The sequence below is a fragment of the Octopus bimaculoides genome, chromosome 26 (genome assembly GCF_046866305.1).
Source record: "Octopus bimaculoides isolate indiv1 chromosome 26, ASM4686630v1, whole genome shotgun sequence".
In the NCBI taxonomy this organism is placed as follows: Eukaryota; Metazoa; Mollusca; class Cephalopoda; order Octopoda; family Octopodidae; genus Octopus; species Octopus bimaculoides.
Genome location: NC_142953.1, coordinates 26,241,383 through 26,261,543, shown reverse-complemented (window position 1 = coordinate 26,261,543; position 20,161 = coordinate 26,241,383). Strand labels below are relative to the sequence as shown.

The following is a 20,161-nucleotide window of genomic DNA, read 5'->3' as shown; positions in this document are numbered from 1 at the left end:
GCGGCCAGGTTAAAAGAAAGGTGGTCGAGACAGTGAACTAGCGACAATTATTATTTTACGAGAGGGGCGGATAATTCGGGATTATCGATTGCCTGAAATGTTTGATCTTACAATTTCACACACACACACACATACACTCACACACACACACACACACACACACACACACACACACACATACACAGAACGAGGGATTTACACACAGAATCACACACATGCAGATATATGCTGTCACACATACGTACACGCTCGCTCACACATGCAAACAAACACACACACACACACACATTTGCCTAAACACACACAATGTAAGCACTTAACAACAGAACAACTTGCTTATTCACTCATACATGGACATCATATACACACGTTGGTTTATTCACGTATCATTAGCAGCTCTGGCCAGCTTATTATGAAACAAATCTGTGTTAATCTCGTATCTAATAAGTTAATCTTGAAGGTAATCCACCAGAAGTGAAACACAGAATAGTGGATAAGGATTAACTTATTTTATATCTTCTCGCTATTCCAACTTCCTTTGAAGCCTCTTCAGTACATCTCTTTATTTCTTTTTTCTTCTTTTGATGTTCAATGTCTCGGTGCCTTAGTGATGGCGCAGGCGCATGGGGTAGAAGTTAGGGTGTTACAATCACGATCTTAAGCCTGTTGTTTCGATTCTTGGACCAGGCGGTGCGTTGTGTTCTTGAGCAAAAACACTTCATTTCACATTGCTCCAGTCTACTCAGCTGTAAAATGACTTCCTTCAATAGCCTGGAAGTCAACCTTGTGACAGACTAGCATCCCATCCAGGGAAAAAGAGTTGTAACCTCACTCACTTATATGCTATGGAAACCGAGTTAAGTTCGGCCTTATAAGTCCTTGGGCTTATGACAGACCTAAGTCCTAAGTCAATAACCCAATTATTCACAAATTCTCACTGCCAATTTACTTCTAATTCTGAGGTAAATATACTTGGCTGATGAGTCCTAAATAGATCGAAACATGTCTATCAGGACTTTGGTTGCGAAAAAGCTTTCTAACCGTTATCACCCTGATATTTTTGAATATTAAGGACAACATTATCTAATTTATCCTTTCTCTTTTAAAAGCAAACCGAAATTTGAGACAGATTTCGCTTATAGTCTGGAGCACATTAGTGGACGACTAAAGGATAACTCAAGGTGTTATATATATGGTCCACGGCAATGTTTATTCCAGAACAGGGGTATATTACACACACACACACACACACACGCACACATACACACATATATATATATACATATACATATACATATATCTATATATCTATCTATACACACACACAGACACACACACACACACAAACACACACACATACACATATATATATATATATACGTGTGTGTGTGTGTGTGCTTACTTATTACGTAGGTTTTTAAATGCGTATTGCTGTTGTTTTTATCCTCTTCTTCCGTCTCCTCTTTCTAGGAGCTGCAACCTTTGCCGGATTACGGAAATATGTGGCTGAACAACGAATCACACGTGTTTTAAGCTTCATCCATATTGCTGCACAGGGACTGGCTGCGTCCGGATGCGCGGGTGGTGGTAAGTTTGGCAAGTGGTACAATCCTTAAGTTGAATTGAGGCAGATTTGAAGGTTTGAAATTTACATAAAAGAGTAAAGGTGAACAGAACATATAAAGCTCTTTAAGTTTCGAGCCTTCGGTGCCTTGATTAGCCCCATTTTATCCTTCTTTCGAATCATCAGCACGGCATAACTTGGCATAAATGAAACTGAATTAAATATTTTACGAAGTTAGACGTTTCTTAGAGAGAAATTTTATTGGTCTAACAATGAATTCCAGTCCTCGTCCTTTCCTTACGAGACTGAGCCATTAGGTCCTATCGTGATAAATGACTCTTGAAAGATAGAAGGGGAGAGGATGCACATATATGGAGAGAAAGAAAAATAAGGAAGAAACTGACATAAAAAATGATACACAAGCACAGACATACGTATAGAATTAGTCTCATCAGAGCTTTGGTTTAAAGACAGACAAAATATCGTGTGAAAGGATGGCTGGATTATAAAAAATTAATTTAAATGCCTATGTATTATGAACGTGAGCGTTAACTTTTCAACTACATAACAATTTCAATTAAAAAGCAACAAAATTATAACGGATAAAATAATTAAGTAAATAGAATCTACAAATGACTGAAGAGTAACTATCGAAATGACTGAAGACAAATGACTGAAGAGTAACTATCGAAATGACTGAAGACAAATGACTGAAGAGTAACTAAAGAGTAACTATCGAAATATCTTTCTATATATCTCAAATAATATTAATCCAAACTCGTTTAGGTCGAAGACAATCTTTGGCTATTATAATATACAGCAACAATATATAGGTATATACATTAAGTATCAGGGTCTTACTTAATCTAGAGACGGCAATAAAGGTTTTAATAAATATAAAAAGTTATTGATATAAAAATTTGTTTAAAGTAACTAACAAAAAATGTGTGTGTCTACAGCGTCTTATATGTTCATGTTTATTATGAAGTTGACGATGTATGAGTAGATTATGAAACAGCTGTAACCTCTACAAAAGTATTATAATTCTTCTCACCCGAACTCTCTTTGTTTTATTTGCTTATCGATAGATAGATAGATAGACATACGCATAAATCGATATACATACATACATACATACATACATACATACATACATACATACATATATATACACACTCACCCACCCACATCCACATTTGTACTCATATCACATATATATATATATACATATATATACATATGAGATATGAGTACAAATGTGTAAATGTGTGTGTGCGTGTGTGTGTGTGTGCGTGTGTGTGTGTGTGTGCGTGTGTGTGTGTGTGTATAGGCGCAGGAGTGGCTGTGTGGTAAATAGCTTACATGGCTTCGTGGCACCTTGGGCAAATGTTTTCTACTATAGCCTCGGGTCGACCAAAGCCTTGTGAGTGGATTTGGTAGACGGAAACTGAAAGAATCCCGTCGTATATATATATATATATGTGTGTGTGTTTGTCCCCCACCATCGCTTGTCAACCGATGTTGGTGTATTTACTTCCCCGTAACTTAGCGGTTCGGGTAAAAGAGGCCGATAAAATAAGTACTAGACTTACAAAGACTAAGTCCTGGGTTCGATTTGTTCGACTAAAGGTGGTGCTCCAGCATGGCCGCAGTCAAATGATTGAAACACATAAAAGAATATATATATATATATATATATATATATATATATATATCGATTTATCAGTATCTGTCTATCTATTTATCAATAAGCAAATAGAACAAGGAGAGTTGGGGTGAGAAGAATTTTAATACTTTCGTAGAGGTTACAACTGTTTCATAATCTACTCATGCATCGCCACTTCATAATAAACATGAACAGATAAGACGCTGTAGACACACACATCTGTCTATCTATCTATCTATCTATCTATCTACCCCCCTCTCTCTCTCTCTCTCTATCTATCTATCTATATACGCATGGGTTTTTATTTTTAGCAAAAGGCGGCGAATGTGACTCCTTGAACGTGGTCGACGTAGATGGATGCGTTTCGTGCATTCGGAAGAACCGTGACATGGTAGTCGGAGTTAAAGTCCGCTTGAGCTCCACTGTGGCCGACGATGGACGGAACGAAGAAGAAATATATCGGTAAAGAGTCTTTGTCATTTTAATGTTTTACTGTTTAATTTATTGTTTTTCTCTCCAGTTTCGGCTTTGTTTTCTGTAGTCTGAGCCCTACCGAATGCATTATTGCTCACAAAAAAAAAAAAAAAAAAATTGCTGGCGTTTCTTTTGTAGTCATATCAGTCACTCCACTGAAAGAATTTCTGTTACACCTCCTTTGACGGTGTTATTTACAACTACCGTATTTTAAGGGATAAAAGATGGCACTTGTATTAATAGACGTGCTACGATTTATACATGACATGCTTCTTTTAGTTCTACTCTCAAAGCTTTGGTCATCCCGGGGTTATAGTAGAAGACACTTGCTCAAGGTGCCATGTAGTGAAACTGAACCCCAAAAGCATGTGGATGGGAAAGCAAGTCTAAAATGATTATTTTTTCCCATGCGGGGAGTCGAACCCCGGCCGCTGCGATGAGAACGTAGAATCTTAACCACTATTAACGAAAATAAATATTTATGTACACAGCTGCATGCATTTAAATTTAGCTCCCCTTTTTTAAAACACTACCCACTCGGATTACAATAGAAGCAGAAGAGCGGAAAAATGAGAGGAATTTTGGATGATTGGTGCCGTAGTATGAAAGTTAAAGAGATTTATAGTGTAATAGGAGTAGTTGTAGTGACAGCGCGATATGATCCGGATTTATAGGAATCCACGAAAACTAGGCTAATGGATGAAAAAAGATAAAAACAAGAAATAAAGGCAAGATGAATGGACGAGGGAACAAATCCGTGGTGTTAGTGGTTTAGAGAATAGGGAAACAGTGAAGAGTAGAAGAAAGATATAGATAATAAGGGAAAAGTAAAAGAATATAAAAGGAGGGGATGGAATGACAGAAAAGAATGAAATAGTTGATGGAGACAGGAAAGGAAGGAAGAAATGTATAAATAAATGAGGAGAAATAGGGAGTAAGTTTTATTTAGCACTTACTGGAAAAGAAGGAAGCTATTTCGATGAAGTGAGATAAGCAGACACAATAAGATAATCTGGAGTAGGAGAAGGAAATATAAGAATATACTACTTAACAACGGTGGCTACTTTTGACTGAAAACGTATATTTTCATACAAGATAATGGACGCGGGCAGATTGACTGGGCAGACGACAACAGAAGGGAAAAGTAGTTTACTGATTTTTTTAAAAATATCATTTTTAATTTTTAAAATCATATAAACCCCCTCCTGTTTTGTGATTGGCAAATGGTTTGGCTCAGTGAGTTGGATTCTTATCTTCAGCAGTTTTATCCAAATAAATCTAGCTTTAAAAAAAGAGAGAAAAAGACAGAAGCAAAGCTGTACAGATGTTTCATATGCACCGAAACGAACGTATATATGAAGAAGAATTAATTTTGTTGTTTATTATTTGTATCTATTCAAACTGAGAAATTTTCATTTCATTTCGCAGCTTGATGTCATGTTCGGTTGCCAATATGTGGAAAAACAACGTTTGTTATGGCAAAGCAAAACGTAAGGATGCGTGTAAATGTGTGTGATGTGTGATATGAATGTGTCTAATGTAGGTGCGTAAGGAATTGTATGTAGATGGAGTGTGTATGTGTGAGTGCGCCTGTGCAATGTCCGTTGTGCGTGTAATATGAGAGCATTGTTGTCATGTGTGTATATAATGTTTCTCATACGTTACACTCTATATAGTACACAAACATTTTACACGTATGTCGTGAGTTTGTAAGTTCGTGTCTGTCACTAAGCCTTGTACTGCGGTCTTTCATTGAAACTGAAGGGTCATACCAAACTAATGATGGTTATGTGCGTTGGGAAACAGTAAAGATGTTCAGATTTTTACTAAATTATTTTACAGAGAAGAAAAGAATTCCTCTCTCCCTTGCTTCCTTCTTTCCTCCCCCTTCCTTCTTTCCTCCCCCCTTCCTTCTTTCCTCCCCCCTTCCTTACTGCCTGCCTACCTGCTTGTCCGCCTGTCTTCCTCTATTCTTTCCAAAAACATTTACCAATCACAAAACAGGAGAGGGGGTATATATAATTTTAAACGCTGCTGGACATCTACCACTGAGGAACCCATAGCAGGGTGAAATCACGTGACCTGGCAGTTCTGGCAGTCGACGTAGACGGTTCTCGTCTTTAACGATATAATTTCGAGGGCTTTTATGCACCACAAGTCCCGATGAGAGATTCTCCATGTTAAGTTGGAGGTCAAGATTACCTTACGATGTGAACAATTCATCTTTTCTTTCCAACGAATCCGTTTATGTCCGAAACAACGTAAATTTCCTTTTCCTCACAGCAAAATAGTTTATTCCACCCGACATGTAAACTTAAATGTGACCAAAACAACGACGCCTCCCTCCCCCTCTCTCTGTCTCTCTCTCACTTGACGTAGTGATATAACTTGGCTGTAAATATATACCTTGGGGTACGAACGACTCATTGTTCTAAGTGGCTGCAGTACTATGAGATTCCCAAATATCATAGTTAGTTTGTAATGGCCAGCTCAACTCCTGAACGACTGCAGATACTTATTTCCAGGGCAGTCTCTAAAAAAAGAATCGCTTCTGTGGAAATATGCTGTCTTTGTTTTAATCAGTTTTGAAACTAATGAAAAATTTTACTAAAATAACGTCCTTATTAAGATGGCGCTTCGGAATATAAATTGACATGAAGTTTTTGGTGGAAAGTTCTAATTTGGATCACTTTAATGCTTTTGTTACTATATTTCTGTTGAAATATACTGTCTTTACTCTTTTACTTGTTTCAGTCATTTGACTGCAGCCAGGCTGGAGCACCGCCTTTAGTCGAGCAAATCGACCCTAAGACTTATTCTTTGTAAGCCTAGTACTTATTCTATCGGTCTCTTTTGCCGAACCGCTAAGTTACAGGGACGTAAACACACCAGCATCGGTTGTCAAGCGATGGTGGGGGGACAAACACAGACACACAAACACACATACATATATATGTATATATGTATATATATATATATACATATATACGACAGGCTTCTTTCAGTTTCCGTCTACCAAATCCACTCACATGGCTTTGGTCGGCCCGAGGCTATAGTAGAAGACACTTGCCCGAGGTACCACGCAGTGGGACTGAACCCGGAACCATGTGGTTGGTAAGCAAGCTACTTACCACACAGCCACACCTGCGCCTATTTGAATTTATTTTGAAAACAATGAAGAATTTGGTAGAAAAATTTGTCGATATCAAGATGATGTTTCGGATCCTAATTTAATATGAAAATTTGATGAAAGGTTTTTTAGATCACTTTAAAACTTTTGTTACCATATTTCTTCTGCTGAAATACACTGTCTCTGTTTCAATTTGAAAATAATGAAGAATTTAGTAAAATATCATAAATTGACATGAAATTTTGATGGAAGGTTTTGCTTTAGAACATTTTAAATCCTTTTATCGTATTTCTATTGAAATAGAGAGCTTTTGTTTCATTTTGATCTGAAACAAATAACGAATTTAGTCAAATTACTTTGCTGTCATTAAGCTGGTGTTTTGAAACAGAATTTAACATAGAATTTTGCTGCTCTCTCTCTATATACATTGTAAAGCGTGACTGGAGAAATAACTCTACAAACCAACTAACCAACCAAATACCCAACATTTATATCGACTATTATTATATAGAGATAGCGTATTTGCTTTTACTTCACACGAGAGTTGTAAATGTCCTACGAGTTTTTGAAGTCGCCATGATGGTTCGGAATAAATAAATTAGGTTGAAATGTATAAACCCTCAGGGAGTAAGTAATATTATATAAATTTATGTTTTTTTTTTGTATCGTGAATGTTTTTTCCTGCCGATTGGTGTTGGTATTTGCATAGCAGTGGTGTCGTTGTCATCGTAAATGCCACCACCACCACCACCACCACTATCTCTACTACTACTACTATCAAAACCATCACCTCTATTATTACCATTGCTGTTACTACCACCACCACCACCACCACCACCATCATCACAACTACTACTACTACTACTACTACTACTACTACTACTACTACTACTACTACTGCTGCTGCTGCTGTTGCCGTGGCCGTCACCTCCACCATCACCATCATCCGACATTATTTACGAGGAGGGGTCGAAAGTTTCATGGTGTAGCAGGGCTTCTTCACTAATGCTCGTTTCCCCCCCCCCCCCATTGTTCCATCATCCTAACCCACCATGTAAACATGTTTTTCTCTCTCTCTCCACCTGACAAACAGACAGACTGCGCTGTCCCCGCTGCCACCACCACAAACTTCAACCAATTCTCTCTGCCAGCGCGAAACACGTCAATCACTTCCTCAATCGGTTGTCATGGTAATATATCCACTGAACAACTTCATTATTTGGTTCATTCTTGTACTTTCCATAGTCTTTGTTTATATATATACATAGATATACATACGTTCATACATACACACATACACATATATATGCATATCTATATGTATTATGTATGCATACACACACACGCGCACACATATATGAGTGTATGTATGTACATGTATATGAATATGTATATAGGTATAAGTACATATATATGTATGTATATATATATATATATATATATATACGTATGTTATGTATGCATAGACATACGTATATATGTGTGTAGTATATATATATATGTGTATATTATATAAGCATAACTACACATATATGCATATATATATTTACATACATTTATAACATAATATACATAATACACACGCATATATATTGCACTTGTTGATTTTTAGTTATAGAAAAGAGATTTCCGCTAATTTCCTCGTATCTATCTATCTGCCTATCTCTGTCTCTCTCTATCTATCTATCTATCTGCTTATCTATCTATCTATCTATCTATCTATCTATCTGTCTGTCTGTCTGTCTGTCTTTCTGTGTCTGCAAGCCTGCCTGCCTATCTATCTATCTATCTATCTGCTTATCTATCTATCTATCTATCTATCTATCTATCTATCTATCTATTTATCGATCGATTGATCGCTTTCTCCATCGTTCTTCCTCGTTTCTGTCCAAGCAGTCGCTCTCCATCAGCCCCCCCCTCTTACGTTTTTCATTTCCTCACCCTACTTCTCTCTTACTCTCGCATTCTCTTGTCTAACTCTATATATCTCTCTTGGTTCACCATTGTTGTCCTTTTGTTATTAAAATGAAATGCGTTTCTTTCAATTCGAAACAAAAAGTACTCCCGAAATAGAGAAATGTTTGCTGAGTGGAAAGCATTATTGTCTTTCTTCAATGCGTTGAATTCTTTCCTCCCTCCCTCCCTCTCTTTCCCCTCTCCTTCACTAATAGCCGCCCATCCACTTTAATCTTCTAAAATGTCCCACAATGCTTCGCGATGTAAAGCTGGCAACAATGGCCGACTGACAACCATTGCTTACTGTATAGACGCACACACACACACACACGCACGTACACACACCCGTACTTATACACACAAACACAAACACACTGCAATTATATAGAGGCGCGCAGGCACACACAAACACACACACTCACTCACTAGCAATTAGACACGCACACGCATACACACACACATAAATATGGCTTCTTTGTTGTTAGAAGATGATTGGCTTAATATTACAATGGTGGCGGCGGCGCAACGATGCCGTGTCAGCAGTGACGGCGACGATGCGGATGCTAGTTCGTGGCACAGTAACGTTTAGTTGTCTGGTGATGGTGCAGTGTTGAACGTTTCTGCTGTTGCTGTTGATATTGACGGAGGAAAGGGAGGAGTAGCTATCTATGCCACTAGTAGTTGTAGTAGTAGTGGTAGATGGTAATGGTGGTGGTGGTAGGAGTAGTAGAAATAAGAGAGTTCCATTTACGGCAAGAGACCCATTGATCCCGAATCAGAAAAGAAACAATGGACGTTACTGTTGCGCCGTCTTCCTCCAGCTACAACTCTTCTTTCTTCGCAACTTCATCCCCACCACCACCACCACCACCATCATCATCAACAACACGCTTTCTTCTCCTCTTCCCCTCTTACCTCTCCCGAACATCTACTTCCGCTACCTATCCCCACCCATAGTCTTTTCAGTCGCCGTTGGAAACAGACTCAAGAAAATAAATTGGTTCTATGAAATCACCGAACACATAACACACACACACACACACACACATGCATAAACGCACATACACGCGCACACATACAGGCACATTTACACACACATAGGCATAGAACACACACACTTGCATACACACACATGCACACATACATAGATAAACGCGTGCACACACACACATACGATAACGCACGTACATCGATCTGTTTGAAAAACGTTCGGCAAACCTCACTCTTATATACGTATACGTGATTATTAAAACACGCACACACACACACACACTAGCACACTAACACATGCACATGTGTACTCTTGAATTTTTATAAACAATAGGTAAAACGTACTTTATACTGAGATACTCGTTATAATGCTCAGATGAGTCTTTCTTGTCTCTTTTAATACTTCGAGTTGGCTGATCGTAAAGTCAGGTAAGGGACAACAATGGACAAATGTTTCATTTGAATGTTACTTCGTCAAAACAGCACAGCCAATCTACTAATTCTGCTGGCTCGGTTAGACTGTACCATACTGACGAGGTAAATATATACCGAAACATACGTTCACAATCGTTCCTTGTCTGTGAACAAAGCACTATTATGGTTGCAGGCTGTGTATTTAAGAAGCTAGCGTTGCCAACACGTGGTTTCGAGTTCTGTCCCACTGCACGACACCACGAGCAAGTGTCTTCTACTGTAGCCTCAGAGCAACCAATGCCTTGTCAGTGAATTTGGTACATGGAAACTGTGCGGAAATCTGCGATATGTATGTATGTATGTATATATATATATATATATATATATATATGTTTTTCAAAATATATTTCCAAAAAGACTTTTCATATAAATTTGCCAAAATTTAATTTTTCCAAAATTTGTTATCCATATTTACAGTTGAAAAGATCTCAAGGATCGAAACCGGTGCTGTAATGTTTTTTATAAAAGTATTTTAGCATTTTCTACCTTGACTTTTTTTCTCCATATATATATCTACTCGTGTGTTCCTCTTCAACACACACACACACACACATATACATCGCAGGTTTCTATAGTTTCCTTCAACCAAATTTACTCATACATACATATACGTACTTGTGTGTGTCTTTGTGTTTGACACCTGGTGTTGGTTCGTAAACGTCCGTAATACAGCGTTTCAGTAAAAGATATCGATAGAATGAATACCAGACGTAATATGTATATATATATATATATATATATATATATATATATATATATATATATATATATATATATATATATATATATATATGCATATACATACGTATATGTACATATTTACGTATATATACGAATATGTACATACATCTATACGTATATATATGCGCACATCGACTCCATTATATATATATATAATGGAGTCGATGTGATGTATACACACACATGCACACACACATATATAATGGGGTCGATGTGTTCGACTAAAACCTTTCGAAACGGAGTTACAGCATGGCCGCAGTCCACTGACTGAAAAAGTAAACGAGAAGAGATAATGAGCTGAAACTATCTCCTCCTTTTATTGAGAATCATATCATTACATTTTCGTTTGTCTCTTTAACATGGAAGGAAAATAGAAGATAATTGTCTGTAAAGGAAGTAATTACATAAAGCACATTGAGACAATCAGCACATAACTTCTTTAACTTCATCATCTGAATTCACATCTACTGCTGGGCTCTACTGAGTAATTTTCCTTCGTTTTATATATTTTTTTTTTGAATTCTGTCGTCGGTTTGACCAATGAGGATTGCGCAAGAACAGTTGCACAGTGTTCCCAGTACGATCTTTTGCCATATTGTCTCATGTGGGAATCCAGAACCATCTGGTATTTGTAGAAACTGTTGCGATGTCGGAGATGCCTTGGTAATAAGAGCCTCTCCACTGAGCTCCATTCATGTCTTCAGGTTTATCTTGGAGGTTATCCAGTAGGTCTCTACAATGTCTTTATACTGGAACAATGAGCAACCTTGGTACCTAGGAGCGGAGCTAAACCAACCATAGAAGAGTACTTTAAGTAAGTGGGTGTACCATATGGTCAATCCACATATGTATATATATATATATATATATATATATATATATATATATATATATGCATGAATGAATGTACATGTGCTTTTACATATGTGTGTGTATATATATATATATATATATATATATATATATATATATATATATATAGACGTAGGAGTGGCTGTGTGGTAAGTAGCTTGCTTACCAACCACATGGTCCCGGGTTCAGTCCCACTGCATAGCACCTTGGGCAAGTGTCTTCTACTATAGCCTCGGGCCGACCAAAGCCTTGTGAGTGGATTTGGTAGACGGAAACTGAAAGAAGCCCGTCGTATATATGTATATGTATATATATATGTGTGTGTTTGTGCCCCCAACATCGCTTGACAACCGATGCTGGTGTGTTTATGTCCCCGTAAAAGAGACCGGTAGAATAAGTACTAGGCTTCTAAAAAATAAGTCCTGGGGTCGATTTGCTCAACTAAAGGCGGTGCTCCAGCATGGCCACAGTCAAAAGACTGAAACAAGTAAAAGAGTAAAAGAGTATATATATATATATATATATATATATATATATACTCCCTTACCTTTACTCCCTCCCCTTACTTAGCGCTCATTCTAATAGCTCTTTTGTCTTAATAACAGTCAATCACTCAGTAATTTCCCTTTGTTTTAACGGTCATTTTCATAGCATTTTTTTCGATGGCCCAATAACTGAAGAGATGCCGGCGTGGGTTTCCGCTCCGACATCCGAAGCTCGGAGTTTTATCACGGCTACCGAATAATTGTCACATATTATATTTACAGATAAATTCCTCTATTTACATAATATCGAGGTCTCTTTGATTCTTTTGTTGTCTTGCCATTTCTATCAATATATATATATATATATATATATATATATATATATATATATATATATATATATTTCCAAATTAGATTGGTAGGGACATACAATCTTAGCGAGTACCGTATTCACTTTTACCAGTTAGTAATGCTGGCTAACCTCCGTCAGTGTAGAAAAACTCCAGTTGCAGCAGAAACATATGTAGGTGCAGAATAAAACTGGTTATATAACTTTCTTTTCTCCTTATTATTAATATATACCAGCTGGCCCCGATCCGTCAAAAATCACGGCTAATTGTTGTATTTTATCTATAAATATGGATAATAAATCAAATTAATCCACTTGTCAATGTTGTCTAGTGGTTGTCTTTTGAGATGTGGCATCGATCATTGTTTGTTACTGAAAGAACACTGGTTCACACATACGTTCACATACTTCCCTTGTACACGCACACACATACACTCATTAAGAGTTGAAACGCTCCCACTACCAGTTTGCTATCACCTCTTCCTTATTCACCTATCACCCCTTCCTTTCTCATTCATGTGTTGTGACGCAGAAAAATACAAGAGTATTATTATAGTAGAAACACGGTGCAATGGGTAAATTGTCACCATTTTGAATTTTGAATTTCGCTCATGCGCATTGTTTGTATTTGATTTTGTTGACTACATAGTATAATAGGGTCAGTTGAGCACCGTCTATGAGAAAAACAGCACCGTGACGCAATTCACTCTGCCAGAAATTTGGAAACGAAATACTGTACTGCTTGGCATTTCACGCCGGAACCTCCAGTATGAACATTTCAGAGTGTTTGGGTGTCAATCCGAGGACAATGCAATCTAAGAACATGTACTGTGAGTGATAAAAATCAAACATCCAGTCAACATCATGGTGCTTGGAGTGATTACTAGTGATGGAAAAATTATGCCTCCATTCATCTTCCCACATGGCCTCAGACTCAACACAGAGGCCTACGTCAAGTGTCTTGAGGAGGTAGTGCTGCCCTGCGTCAAGAGGGTGGCTGCTGGAAGACCCTATGTCTGGCAACAGGACTCTGCACCATGCCACACAAGCAGGAAACCCCAGTCATAGCTGTCAGACAATTTGTGCGACCACATTAGCCCTAACATCTGGCCATCTAACTCCCCGGACTGTAACCCCCTAATTATTATGTGTGGGGCGCAGTTGAGTGAGAGACCAACAAAACTCCTTGTAATACCAAAGATGAATTAAGGGCAAGGATTATGGCAGCATTCGCCAACTTACGAGGAGACTATCCAGAAGAGTTGCAGAAGATTCCGAAGTCGTCTGAAGGCCGTAGCTGAAGCCAATGGCGATTTTATTGGCTAAATTTACTCTTTAGTATTTCAAGATATTTTTGTGTAATTTTGGTAAATATAACTGTTAAAATGAGATGTTAGTGATATTTTCATTTTTACTTAATTTAGATGACAATTCATTCACCATATCCTGTATATATACACATATATATGTGTATGTATATTTACATATGCATAAATACATATATACACATAAATACATATATACACATACATAAACACACATACGTGTGAATGTGAGTATGTCTCATTTGCGTGTTCAATCGATACACATCTGGTCGTTGTGTATCGTTGAAGAAGTAAACTCTGTCAGAAAAAAAAGAATGGAAAAGAACAAAAGAAACAAAAAAAGCAGCACAAAAACAACAAAATTACCCTATATTTTCGTACAAAAGCATTCCCGTGTGATATTTGTTCCGCACCAAATTGCACAGATAATCTCTTGTCGGGCTGTCCCGTCATCAAAAATGCAATGAACCAGGAACTAAGTCCGCAGACGACCTGTAACCAAACGTTGCAGCCGCTATTGAACAGAATTGAGATATAAAAGTACAAACAACAAACACCATCAACTGTTAGTGTCCACGTCAACATGTAAATATAGAGATATATTTTATCTGACCGTTAGACATGGTCGTATCTTACTGGCATCGAACATTGTACAGTGAGAGAAAGAGACATTAACGTTTCATGATTTAACCAATCGACAAGCAGGACTTTGGTTGCCGGTAGCAACAGTTGAGCCTGAGAGATTAAACTTGAATGATCAACATTTTTATCTTTCTCACTCTCTCGTTCTATCTTTCTCACTCTCTCCTTCTTTGTCTCCCTTTCTCTCTCTCACAAACACTCGCTCTCACACAGTCTCTCTCTTACACACCTACTCTCTCTCTCATGCACACACACAAAGTTTCTTTCTGTATATCTATCAGTGTTTCCCCCCCCTCTCTCTTTCTCTTTCTCTCTCAATATCTCTATCCCTATCCCTCTTCCTATTGTCTCCTCTATCTTACTCTCTCAGTTCTATTTCCTTTCATCCTCGCCATTTTCTCTCTATCTCCCCACCCCTTATTTCTTTTCATTCGTAGTATTGTCTTCGATTCATGTAAACCTTTTTCCATCCCCTTCTTTCCATTCGTCCGTTCTCTCTCTTTTCTCTCACCCCTTTTATACCCCCATCTTCTTTCCTCTCTCTTCCCGCTCTCTCGCTTTACCTTCTCTCTTTTTTCTCTTTCTCAGCCTCATCTTTCTTCCCCCCACTCCTCTTTCTCTCTTCTACCCTTTCCTCTCCCCACCCTCTCTCTTATCTGACATTTTGAAATTACTTTCATCAATCTATAGATCTTACTTTCTATTTATTCTCCAGTCTCATTCCCCTCCACCATCGTCACCACCACCATGCAATTTCATACACTCCCCTCACCACCCCATTCTTTATTTTCCCCGTCTTTTCATCATGCACCCCCCCATCAATTTTCTTTCCATTTCCCTTCTAATCTGTCAGCAGGTTCCTTAACGATCTCTCCCTTCAATCGTATTTACAGACCATGTGAACACATAAAACACACAAATACCACAGGTACGAATACACACACACACACACACACACACACACACTCATACACATACACACACACACGTATACATGCATTTTCACAAACATACACATATACATTCACATTCACACACTCATATACACAAACACATTCACACGCTTATACATATAAACATACGCATGTAGACACACATGTAAACGGACACACAAATACACATAAGCAATTCGGTCAAGCAGAACCAAAATGGCTGAAACTACAAGTTTTATGCTGTGCTTCCGGAATTGGACAGCTTTCTTCCGTGCATTACAATAAATGAGCGCGCATATATATATATATATGAACTATTTACTGCTTTGATGTAAAAGAGCAACCGGTCTGAGAGAGATATGAATAACTGATTCTGTGTCCGTAACGAGCCAGAAACACATGCGTCCTACGGTCCGACAACGTCGTTCGTTGCCTAATGACGTGTCCTCACACATATTGTCTGTGGAGAGAATTTTTTTTCCCTGAGAATGTTTCTGCAGCGAAAGGTCTTTCCACGTTCGAGTGAAAATGAATGTAACAAATATGAATGTACAAACATATACACGTATGTGTGTGTGTGTGTGTGTGTGTGTGTGTGTGTGTGTGTGTGTGTGTGTGTGTGTGTGTGTGTAGTTGTGTGTTTGCATGTGCGTATACATGTATGTATGTGCGTGCGTGTGCACATAGTGAATAAAAGGGGATTTAGAAATCCGAACTGTATATATACTGTCTAACAGAGTATAGAGAAGTGGACAGTTTTCTTTTGAGGAAACTGTTCATAATTTGATGAGATGAACATGAATTGCATATAGGCGCAGGAGTGGCTGTGTGGTAAGTAGCTTGCTTACCAACCACATGGTTCCGGGTTCAGTCCCGCTGCGTGGCACCTTGAGCCTTGTGAGTGGATTTGGTAGGTGGAAACTGAAAGAAGCCTGTCGTATATATATATATGTGTGTGTGTGTGTGTGTGTGTGTGTGTTTGCGTTCTGTGTTTCTCCCCTCCAACATCGCTTGACAACCGATGCTGGTGTTTTTGCGCCCCCATAGCTTAGCGGTTTGGCAAAGAGACCGATAGAATAAGTACTAGGCTTACAAAGAATAAGTCCTAGGGTCGATTTGCTCGACTAAAGGCGGTGCTCCAGCATGGCTGCAGTCAAATGACTGAAACAAATAAAAGAATATATATATAAAATATATAGTTTTAGGGAAAATAACCAAGTTTCAAGAACTCATCGATGAAAATCCACTATCACATATAGAAAAATTAACAATTAAAAGCACAATAAATGAGTATAATATAATACAAAGTAAATATCTTTATCTTATGAAAACATCGATGAGTTCTTGAAACTTGGTTATTTTCCCTAAAACTATATATTTTATATATATTTTATCTATAAAGCTCAATTTAATTTTGATTTTTTATAAATTGATTTTAATTGAGTTTTTACCTGTAATTTTGGATTTTGTTCCTAATATATATATATATATATATATATATATATATAAAAGATGTTTGCATATTAATGTTTGTTCAGTTATACTAAAAACAATTTTACATAAACCTGATGGGTTACATTACGATGGCTTAGCTAGCCGAAATTTCGAAGTCACTGTTCTTTTTTAAGATCTCTATCTATCTATCTATCTATCTATCTATCTATCTATCTATCTTTTTGCTTTCTACACACACATGTATGTATATATGTGTGTATGAATGCATGTGTTTGTATATATGTATGTATGCATACATGTATGTATATATGTGTGTGTATGCACGTGTGTATGTATGCATGGATGTCTATATATGTGTATATATGTATGTATGTATATAGTGTAATACATGTATGTCAGTTCATGTGAGACAACATGTACATCAACATGCTCATCCAAGCAGTGTTGTGTGAGTGTATATATATATATATGTAAACGTGCAATGTATATGTGTGTGTGTGTGTGTGTGTGTGTGTGTGTGTGTGTGTGTGTGTGTGTGTGCGTGTGTGTGTGTGTGTGTGAAGAGATATGTATGAAGACACATAATATGATTGCTGTTGCTATAGAAACGACCGATATAATCGATTTGAACAGCAGACATCCGCAGGAGATATTAGGAAAAATTATTGATGTTGAAGTGTAGAGACTAGTGGGCGTATAGAGTGGCGAGTATATATATATATGTATGTGCATGTATGCATCTGTGTGTGTATATGTGTGTGTGTGTGTGTGTGTGTGTGTGAGAGAGAGAGAGAGAGAGAGAGAGGGAAAGAGAGATGTGTTTATGCTTAAGTAAGGGATTGGTTTGTGATGAAATACATGTTCATATGTTGGTAGATGGCAATATGCATGGCATATGAGTGTACATACATGCGCGTTTGTGTGTGTATGTGAGTGTTTCTATCTATCTATCTATCTATCTATCTATCTATCTACCTATCTATCTATCTATCTGTAGAAAGAGAAAGAGAGAAAGAGATTGAGATAGTTACATAAATACATACACACTAACATGTATACTTATATAGAAATTATATATACACATATACACACACACTTCTGTGTGTGTATGAGTGTGCATATATATATATATATATATATATATATCGAAACACACGTATACATATGTGTATATATATATATATATATATATATATATATATATATATATATATAGATAGATAGATAGATATATATATATATATATATATATATATATAATTTTGAATAGGGGGAATATTTGGTTGTGTATGCATTTAAAATTGTGCTAAGCTTTTATTTATGTTATATATGTACTTTAAGTGGGTGTATGTGCGTGAGTGCGTGCGTGTGTGTGCGCGTGCGTGTGCGCGCGTATCTTTATTGACACAGCTAAGCGAATATCGATTTCGGTGCTTGAAAATATAATTCTTACTGTTTTGACTTCAGGTAAGACCTGCTCAATTAGATCGTTGATCAATGCCGTTCCCGATGTGGCTAACATGTCTGATATTCTGACATTGCATGTTTAGGACTATAATATCCAATATTTCTCCTCCAATCTCAACCTGCTACTTCCAGCAATTCGTTAGATGTTCTCTCCCCTGTATTCAGATGTGAAGCCCCCTGCTTCATTTTTGCTTACACAGAAATCAGATAAAGTGTTGAAAGTCCCTAGAAGAGAGATCTTGGGTCCATCAATGAAACCCACAGAGGCAAGAATACACTAATTACTACAGCTTTCTCTAGGTTTGTTATCTGTCCCATAATTCTATTACCTCCCATAATTCTATTAACTGGAATTTTTTTATGAAACTTTGATTTCTAGCATAAAACAGCTTTAGAAACACGCTGGAATGATCAAAACAACATTTCAAAATAACATTTTAAATAGAAATAAGCGAGATATTGGGTGAAAAATTAGCAAACCTCATTTGAATATCAGGGAAATATACCTAGTAGATCTAGCAAAAAGGTTAGATATGTGTAAATCATCATCATCATCGTCGTCGTTTAACGTCCGCTTTCCATGCTAGCATGAGTTGGACGATTTGACTGAGGACTGGTGAAACCAGATGGCTACACCAGGCTCCAATCTGATTTGGTGGAGTTTCTACAGCTGGATGCTCTTCCTAACGCCAACCACTCAGAGAGTGTAGTGGGTGCTTTTTACGTGCCACCGGCACGAAGGCCAGTCAGGTGGTACTGGCAATGGCCACACTCAAAATGGTATATTTTATGTTCCACCCGCACAAGAGCCAGTCCAGGTGTACTAGCAACGATCTCGCTTGAAAGTCCTTATTGACCGATAATTATGAAATTTGTAATCTTTAAGTGATCTCATATGCGATCACTGGTAGGTAATGGGTTAAAGGCAGACTCTTCAATGCAAGCCATTCTTACCTCTCTTACATTTTAACAAATTCACTTTTCCATCTCTATCTTTCTCAATGGACGAAGGCTTGGCTGAAGAGGGGACAGTTTCCTTTCACTCCTGTATATCATACAAACTATTTGGCCATGGCCTCCATCTTAAAGAAAACTGTCCAAAAGAGGTAGTAGGCCCATCCTTAGGGTGGGTTCAAATGGGCAATGGATGTTCTACATACAGCATCAGCTGTTTCCGACATATCTGGCGTAGGAGTGGCTGTGTGGTAAGTAGCTTGCTTACCAACCACATGGCTCCGGGTTCAGTCCCACTGCGTGGCACCTTGGGCAAGTAAGTGTCTTCTACTATAGCCTTGGGCCGACCAAAGCCTTGTGAGTGTATTTGGTAGATGGAAACTGAAAGAAGCCCGTCGTATATATGTACATATATGTATGTGTGTGTATATGTTTGCGTGTCTGTGTTTGTCCTCTCAACATCGCTTGACAACCAATGCTGGTGTTTTTACGTCCCCGTAACTTAGCGGTTCGGCAAAAGAGTGACCGATAGAATAAGTACTAGGCTTACAAAGAATAAGTCCTGGGGTCGATTTGCTCGACTAAAGGTGGTGCTCCAGCATGGCCACAGTCAAATGACTGAAACAAGTAAAAGAGTAAAGAGTAAAGAGTAAAGAGTAATACAACAATGCACAGACCCCGATTTAGTGCATCCTGAACGGTTTT

The 20,161-nt window shown here is 37.8% G+C and overlaps 1 protein-coding gene across 3 annotated transcripts in view; it reads left to right on the top strand.

Annotated features, from left to right (window-relative positions):
- Positions 1-20,161, top strand: part of LOC106883971 (uncharacterized) — a 239,096-nt gene that overhangs the window by 181,716 nt on the left and 37,219 nt on the right. For all 3 annotated transcript variants that reach the window (XM_089342787.1, XM_089342788.1, XM_089342789.1), the window contains 2 exons: positions 1,471-1,587; positions 3,542-3,692. In XM_089342787.1, coding sequence (XP_089198913.1) covers positions 1,471-1,587; positions 3,542-3,692 — 268 coding nt within the window. The remainder of the gene's footprint in view (positions 1-1,470; positions 1,588-3,541; positions 3,693-20,161) is intronic.